This window comes from Gadus morhua, chromosome 6 (assembly GCF_902167405.1).
Source record: "Gadus morhua chromosome 6, gadMor3.0, whole genome shotgun sequence".
Taxonomy (NCBI): Eukaryota; Metazoa; Chordata; class Actinopteri; order Gadiformes; family Gadidae; genus Gadus; species Gadus morhua.
This window is the reverse complement of record NC_044053.1, coordinates 6,052,821-6,061,665: the sequence shown is the minus strand read 5'-3', so window position 1 is coordinate 6,061,665 and position 8,845 is coordinate 6,052,821. Positions and strand designations below refer to the sequence as shown.

Below are 8,845 nucleotides of genomic sequence, written 5' to 3'. Positions count from 1 at the left end.
GGATCCCAGTCTCTCAAAACAAGGGGGAGGGGTACGGGGAAGGGGTAAGGGGTAGAAATGGGATTGGGCGAAGGCCTTCCACTTTGCTGTCTGTCCGCTCAGCAGACACACAACCCCCCCACGGATCGGATTAGGCCTATTGAAACCAGACGGTTGTTCACCTTTTATTCCATACACATCCCATCTATCATGATATCCGAACCGGTCAAATTTCAGAATCAACCCCCACCCAAGTCCCATAAAGTGTCAAATCTGGCCGGATTAGGCATTCTATGAAAAATGACCCTTTGAGTAGTGAGTTCATTAATTCAGTTATTTGCCTCCTGTTCAAATGGCTCAGCTTGGCGCCCGCCGTCAGGTAAAGAGACCGCGGCAGCCTCTACAGTAAGAGCCAGTGATGGTGAACCCAATATAACTGAGCCGCCCCGGCGACATTCACACCTAACCGTGTTTTACAATCCAATAACACAGACTGACATATGTTGCTTATTTTATGGTTCAGGCTGGATCTTGATCACACATGTTTGACCTTTGATGGTTGTCGTATTCATCTAATATATATTAATATGTTTAGCTCTTTGATCTCAAGCTGTGAAAATTGGTAGAGTGATTTTGAGCCTCCTCAACCACGCCCACGGCGATAGTAAGCTACTCAACGAACACGCCACAATGTCTCCCTCGCCCTTTAATACCAGTAGGCTCAAGGACTATAGTCACACATGTGGTACCAGAAGGTACACTACTCGATATTTAAGTAAAAATAAAATAATGATAAAATAATTAAAACAATAATAAAATATTGAGCTATTTCTTTGGCTTTAGGGAATTCGATTGCTGGGGGAATATTTGGGTTTAATATTCACAAGCAAATATTTACTTTGCAAATATGTTCAATTTGTCATGTTGACATATCAGCCCTCCTGCGTATTCCAGTGACGCAGAGCCAAGTATAAATTGGTTTTGCCATGATCCACTTCTGAGTGTATTTACTCACAAGTGGTATTAAAAGAACATAAAATAATCAACGACGTCCGTCTTATCAAGTTATCTTGATAAATGGCTCCACCTCGTGGACAGACTCGGTAAGACGCTTGAGGGTACATTGACGACGACAAAGTCATGACTATACTTATATTTATACTTTGCACAGGTTTTTCTTTTTTATTCTACTTTTCCAAACGTATATCTGTCATGCCGTGTTGAATACCAACTGACAATGTAAAATCTCGAAAAAGGAGTGAATTGTTTTGAAAAAAGGCAATTGTTTTTTATAAGCCAAGGCTACCTATGATAGCTATGTTTTAAGCTTTAACACATTCAAATTAAACTAAGTATGCTGCACAGATTATCCATTACTTCCAAGGATGGGAATTGACTAGTCAAAATAAACCAAAGGATTAGTAATCAGGACATTTTAATGGTCATTTAGGGCATAATGCAAGATACATTTTACCTAATACAATTATTAGTATGTAAACAAGCCAAACATGTATAAAGAATAATCTATGTACATACAAGCACAGTAGTATTAAAAATATTACATTTCGAACACGCTAGTGGTTGAAGCTTATTAAGTAGGGCTAAAGTTAGATTGGATTGACTGTATGTTGGTCCCAAACTAGGCATCTTGCTCATGGTTATTGTTTATGTGGAATAGACTAATCGTCAGGTTTAACTTCTTATTGGTGCTCTTTCAAGAAATCCTTCATGTAAGTGGCGAGAGCTTCAGCGTCTTCCACCGTGACCGCGTTGTACAAAGACGCACGCATTCCCCCAACCGACCTGCAGGGGGAGACAGACAGCGTCACTAACGCCTCGGTTCTAACGGAACAATAAATCTTTGGGAGCAATTTTTAATTCTCTCAATTGATTAATTCGGCTGGGAAAAGCTACCATAATAATCAATAGAAGGTTTTAACTAATTTTCACTAAGAGGTACAGAAAAGCAGGTTGGAAAAGAGAGCGGATGACATGTAGCATAGGAATACAAGTCGGAATTGAACCTGGCGCAACCGCAACACTTATGTAACCCATGTATATAAAGCCAATCTAATCCCAATAAACTTAATAGAAAAAAACACAACGTGGAAGTGTATTCCATAGAGCCAGTAGGCCGTGACTCTTCAGGCTCAATATAATTGTGACCTGAGGAAACGTCCACGGTATCCCCTCGCCTGTCTCACCTGTGTCCTTTCAGGCCTATCATTCCGCGCTGGGACGCCCCTTCCAGAAACTTCTTCTCCAGGGCCTCGTCGCCCTCCTTCTTGCCCACGCGGAACGGCACGTTCATGCGGCTCCGGCACGCCTCGTCCACGGGACACCTACACAGGGAACCCAGCGGCCAAAGGGTGGATTTAGGGGACTAAACAGAGCCCACGCTAGAACCAACGTCTAAAATGACCTGTGTGCTGTTCAGTACTAGTTCTATGTCAACGTTGTTTCATACCTGGGTGCTGTTCATTACTAGTTCTATGTTGTTTCATACCTGTGTGGTGTTCATTAATAGTTCTATTTCCATGTTGATTCGTGTTTTGTTTCTGTTGTGACACGTCATCAAATTACCAAGCAGGCCTGTTGATCAATGCCTACAGGTAGACTTCAAACCAGGGAATTCAAATCCTTAATCTTTAATGTGGGAGTCCCCCTAAAACACTAACCAATGCACCATCCTGTCAAAATAACTAAATGATAACTAAAAACGACTAGCATTAGTCGTTTTTAGGCTGCACTGCGAAAGTGTAGAGCAACTCACACGTAGAACCCGCTGGAGGAGCTAATGATGTCGTATATCATGGAGGACTTCTGCTTGTTGAGCGTCTCCATAGCAGCCGTGCCACCGTTGTTATGGATCCACTCCAGCACAAGGCCCATGATGTAGATGCTAACACACACACACACACACACACACACACACACACACACACACACACACACACACACACACACACACACACACACACACACACACACACACACACACACACACACACACACACACAATAAGTAATACAATTCTAGAAGTTGCAAGATCAACATAAACATGCAAGAGAAAGATTTTTAATAGTTAGTTTAGTAAGCAATTGTGGGCTTTACGCCCAAACTCTCTCCCTAATGTAATCAGGGGACTGAGTACCAAAATGGAGTCCATGCTGACACACATGACACCAAATGGCTCTTGGCCAAGAGGCGCTTTCTGCTTTGCCTATACAATTTCTCCCCCATACTTCCCAAGGAATAATGAGCTGCAGCAAACACATGTTTGAACGAAAGAGGAAGAATTTAAGTAAAAATTGAATTTTGCAGCGTACATTTTTTGCTGTTGGGTTTCCCCAACAGCAGGGATATCCAAAAAAAGAAAAGAAATCAAAAATATAAAAAAAACTTACTGGGGAAGATATACACAACGTATTTGTGTTACCTGAAGACTGGTGGTGTGTTGTAGAGAGAATTGTTGCTCGCCTGGACCTTGTAGTCGAAGACCACAGGACACTCATTCAACGTGTGCCCTATCAGGTCCTCTCTCACGATGACCACGGTCACGCCGGCGCAGCCCACATTCTTCTGGGCCCCGGCAAAGATCAGGCCGTACTTCATAACAAAAAGGGAAAGACAGTTTCAAACATTAAGGCCCAATCCCATTTCTAGCCCTTACCCCTTCCCCTTGTTTTGAAGGGGTAAGGGGTAAGGGGTAAGGGGAAGGGGTAAGGGGTAAGGGTAAGGGGTAGAAATTGGATTGTGCCTAAGGCCCAATTCCATTTCTACCCCTGACCCCTTCCCCCTCCCCCTTGTTTTGAAGGAGTAAGGGGAAGGGGGGAGGGGTAAGGGGGAAAAATGGGATTGGGCCTAAGTGGCATTTAGCCAGGGAATGAGCCAGGGAAGGCTTTATGTTCCTTCATGTGGGGAATTTGGACTGCATATTTCATTTTACTAATAACAACTACATAATAAATAGTTATAATTAACCAGATAACCAAAAAAAGCTATCTGTAAGGTTTCTAACAGGCCCATTTAGCTCGTTTGACCTTGACCTTTTATACAGTCCTTTTCTACCTTGGACACGTCCACTGGCCGGGACAGGAAGTTGGAGGACATGTCGCTGACGAGGACCACGCCGTTGGTCTCGGGGACAAAGTTGTACTCCACGCCGTGGACCGTCTCGTTGGAGCAGTAGTAGACGTAGGAGGCTGCCGGGTTCAGGTTCCAGGTGCAGGGCTCGGGGATCTCTGGAGAACGCAAAGCGAGAGGCGGACGCCAGGCAGCGGTTACAACTAGACGGGGCTTGTTATCTTTATTGAGGCCGTGCTGAAGACGTTCTTCCTCATTCCATTCCTCTGCGGGACATCGCTCTTCAATGTTGAAGCGGTAAAGAGATTTAGAGAATGGTTTGGAATGTGGGGTAGCAACTAAGCAACTGGTTTTTGGGACAGTTTTGGGGTAATTCGATGAGATCCGGGAGATTATTATCATGGTGCTGAAGAAGTGTTAAATAATACTAAACGTAAGGGTTTTACAGAAGCCCTTCTTTGTTTATTCATTTGAAACCAGTTTGTAATAGGTCATATATATTATTTAAAAGGGTTGGTGTTAATGCTAACCCACTAACCCCTATGCCATTATATATATATATATATATATATATATATATATATATATATATATATATATATATATATATATATATATATATATATATATATATATTTTGCTTATAACTGCATTAACTAATGGTTATTAATGTTACCTTATTGAAAAGTCTAATGTACAAGATATGTACTAACTTAGGTTCAATAATTTGACTTCAAACAACAGACTTCAACACAACAGACAGGTTCTTAACCTGCATTGATGTCTAAAAAATCTCCACATACCAGTAGTTCTATATTGTTGAACACATGAGCAATTCAGTTTTTAATTATATATAATAATAACGACAAAAACTGTGTTAAAACTGTGTTACTGTTCATTGACATGAAGTGGCTGACATAAGAGTATGTTCACACCACTATAGTAGAATATATTAAAATGTATTTGTGCAAATGTGCACGTTACATTTTAACCTGCACTCAAGCCTCACGCATGTAAAAAACAATTTCATTTCCACTTATTTTGTGCAAAAGCGATGGGGGCAGTGAATAAGTGTACACGATACCGGTAAGGTTCAACCATCCATTATAATCACGTCACCTGCTTGAGATTTCCCCTGACAACAGCAATGTTGTTCGACTCGAAGCAGGAGGTCTATCAGAAGCCAGCAGGTGGCACTTTGTCTTTTTTCCCCCTTCATGAGCCTCATTAGTTTATCAGGACCACTGGGGACCAACAGGCTTGTGTCTCTATTGTCGACCTACTTTCACTACTCCCCCAATTCACAGGCAGTCATCCATGTGTCACAGCCTGTTTGATTGAACACAAAGATTGGGAGAACTTCAATCTCCCCCTGGTTTTAACTGTTATCAATTGGCAAACATACAGGCGTGTCTTCACATACATGCTACACATACTGCATGTTGACACTTACTGGTGTAGCTGTCAAGCTTCGGGTGCACAACATTGACTTTTCCATATTTCTCTGCCTCTTTTGCCGCCTTTTCAGACCAGGTGCCGGTCACGATGTAGTCAGCACACTTGTCCTCCTTTAAACCAATCAGATTGAGGGGAACGGCACTGAATTGTCCAGACCCGCCTCCTTGTAGAAACATCACCTTGTAATTGTCTGGGATATTCCTGCAGAGACAGAAGGGAAAAAAATGCTGTTACTGTTTGTTTACACCAAACGCGACGGGGAGACAGGATCCCATACAAAGTGAAGGTATAGACGCCTTTCGGGCGAATTTTTCACGAGAGAAAACGGGCGACAAGTTTTGATTTGTCGCGCCACACTTTTGCCGTGCACAGGCGAGCGCGTTCACGAGAATTTGTTCAACTATTTGAACTTTGACGCGAATTTCGCGTGATGACAGCCAATCAGCGTTCAACAGCGTGGCCACTGAGTCACATGTGTAACATAACAGCCAATCAGCGTTCAACCGTCAAACTCAGTGCAGTGCAGTCCGGGGTGAACTGCAGCATGGAGGAGAAAGTGAATGTTGCCGTTTGCGACTCCCGGAGCTCTATACATAATATAATAGTATATAATATAATATTTGTATGCATAATATCACGGCCAAAAGCTCTGTGCGCCTCCGGATGGCCGTAGCGCGGGGAGCTCTCATAGGGATTGGGCTTCTCGGGGTTTGTTTACCGGCGTTGCTACGTTTCCGGTCTTGTGTGTTCCAACGGTTTATTAGGTAGGCCTATCTAATAAATCTCTGTCTATTCAATACTTCATTCACTGCCTCTTCCGTGGTCATTACAATATTATGAATATACTGCGTCGGGTCCTCCGACGTCTCTCCTTCTTCCACAAAAGGTAAAGACATGCAATGGTGGTTACCTTGTTGTGGCACGACCAATTCGACAAATTTGCACAGCGACAAATTATGATGTGTGGCGCGACAAAACTTCGGCGACAACGCGAACGGGCAAATAAATTCGCGTTTGGTGTGAACACACAGTTAGGGCTGCCATTGGATGAGAGCTGTGTATTCAACAACCAAAAAAAAAATGCTAACGCTAAAAAAATCTGCTTGCTCAAAGTTAAAAGGCAAGTCTAGTTGCACGTCATTTTGCAATTGACCACATTCCCAGTAAAACCTATAGCAATGTTTCTAGTGATAGTTATGTCTGCCTAGCTAACTGAAGATGGACATTTTATCTTGGGAGTTTTCAGACTTTTTCAACGCACTACAGAAGTCAACGTTGTTGTGCTATAACTGTGGATTTACCAATGTTTCCAAACAGCGGGTCGTTTTTGGAGATGACAGGAAGGCGAAGGAATTCAACTTCGAGACCGGAGCAACAAGACAGCCCTATTACTTTTTTTTAAGGCTTTATTCTACAGCACTGATTACACATGTGTCTGCATGTTGTCCAAATGCAGTTCTTCAGAACTTTCTCCAATACTTCTCCTTGGAGAGGTGGGGTACAGGAATGGCATTGTAGCTAGGATCCACAGCAGCTGGTTCTACTCACAGCAGCTCTCGGAGAAGAGACTCAGTCTTGCTCAGGATCTTGCTGAAGTCTGCAGATCTGTGACTCATCTCTGTTTGTCGGAGAAATTAAATTAAATTAAAAATCTTGCTTTAAATGATGGCAGCCACAGAAGGATATACCTCAGACTTATTACAGATTGAATAGATTTGGTCGCAAGATAATGATTTCAACCTCAACAATATCTCTGATGTATATATTACAGGTTATTTTAAAGTTATAATATTGTTTTTATATATAGTCATTTGCATATTGATTTTAGGATATTCCATCATTACTAGTCCTAAATTAATTAGAAAATATATAATAGATTACAGAATACATGATATCATTAACAAATCGTCTATTCAATATAGATAATACTCACCAAGAACACTAATTCCCAGGCCACCGTAGTTGACAAGCTCCTTCTGGGCTTGACACAATACCTGCAATCAACAGCAAAACAAGATTTACCAATACAATTGACGTTTAAAAAAGATAACAGCAGAACGGTTGGTCAACCCTTCTCTCGAGAGTTAAACATCCATCTTATCCAACTACTGTCTGAACCTGATGTTTCTGCATCTATCAGACAATAACCATCTGTGTCAGAGTTTCATATAAAAAAAAGGTAAATTTCTGGTAAAAATTTTACAATTTAGATATACACTTAAGGCAAGGTTTTCAGTTTGTGCAAAACTCTCATGATGTGGCATCACGATATTTGATTTTGCGTTTTGCTGCCACCTAAAGGACGCAAGTCGCAACTGGTGCTACACCTATTGCAGATGAATGAATGAGGCTGATGCAACCCGAGTTTGTGTTGGTGGCAGACAGTCAGTCTGCAAAATGTTATCTAGTCAGGTCCAACTTTCAACGTAGGGTAAATCTATCCAAGTGCCTCTGAGTTGAGACGTTAAGCGCAGTACGAGGGACGCCACTTTCATCACCCACAGCAGGATTTGAATGTCGCCACAGATTAAACTGTAGTTTAATAGTTCAACGTCGCATTGGCCATTATGTATCGCTTAGCTATTACAATAGACGTAGACAATGCATTCAGTATTATGATTCGTCGTTGAATAACCACTTGCCATAGAGCAACAGCACCGAATATTATATATTTTACAGTAAATGTATCGCTACATCCCAGCCAACATTAACTTGCTTACGGATTGTGGAAGTTTTGCAGGTCCAGCACCAAAGTTGATTATTGTTTTCTGCTCCATTGTCGGAATATGTCTTTCAGATGTGGATTTCGTTAGATTTGATGAAGGGTTTCGTTTATTCCTTGGTTTCCCTGGAGTATTTGTAATGGCTATACAGTTCCACTTGCGCAATGGATAGCGTGCAAAAGGGATGGAGTCGATGCTCGTCTTGAGAGAAAAATCAAAGAGGACAATACAATTGGTCACATGTCAAGGGAACGTTTCAGCTGATTGGGGGAAAGTAGTGGCGCCCTGTTACGCCACAAAACATGTCACGTGGCAGATCGCCCCCTTCACGCTATCAATTAAAAGGATGCCCGGATTTTTTGGATGGCCATAATTGTTGTATAAATTGAGTTGAGAAATTGTTTTCGCTTTTGGCTTGTATTGTTCACAAACATAAACGTTACCATAAATGGATCCATATCATGAATACCGTATGTTATTAGTCATGATGGTGCATCTTATTTTGCAATGATTATTATGCCAACCCTAACGCTGTTCAAGATATCCCAGCTATTAAGTTTATACATATTTAATATGTATGTGTGTGTGTGTGTATATAT

General features: G+C 41.7%; 1 protein-coding gene across 1 annotated transcript; it reads right to left on the bottom strand.

Moving 5' to 3' along the window:
• Positions 1-1,397: 1,397 nt before the first annotated feature.
• Positions 1,398-8,634, bottom strand: psat1 (phosphoserine aminotransferase 1). Its single transcript, XM_030358038.1, has 9 exons — positions 8,244-8,634; positions 7,457-7,517; positions 7,072-7,141; positions 5,519-5,724; positions 4,051-4,223; positions 3,419-3,588; positions 2,753-2,881; positions 2,184-2,321; positions 1,398-1,782 (listed from the first exon to the last, which is right to left on the bottom strand). Exons 1-9 carry the CDS (start codon positions 8,298-8,300, stop codon positions 1,680-1,682), a joined length of 1,107 nt encoding a protein of 368 aa, XP_030213898.1. The 5' UTR covers positions 8,301-8,634; the 3' UTR covers positions 1,398-1,679.
• Positions 8,635-8,845: the final 211 nt, after the last annotated feature.

Coding starts and splice junctions, on each gene's coding strand:
- psat1 (XM_030358038.1), bottom strand. CDS start 8,300: ATGGAGCAGAAAACAATAATCAACTTTGGTGCTGGACCTGCAAAACTT. Junction 7,142..7,456: donor CCTGGGAATTAGTGTTCTTG/GTGAGTATTATC, acceptor TCCGACAAACAG/AGATGAGTCACAGATCTGCA. Junction 3,589..4,050: donor GGCCAGTGGACGTGTCCAAG/GTAGAAAAGGAC, acceptor TTTGTTATGAAG/TACGGCCTGATCTTTGCCGG.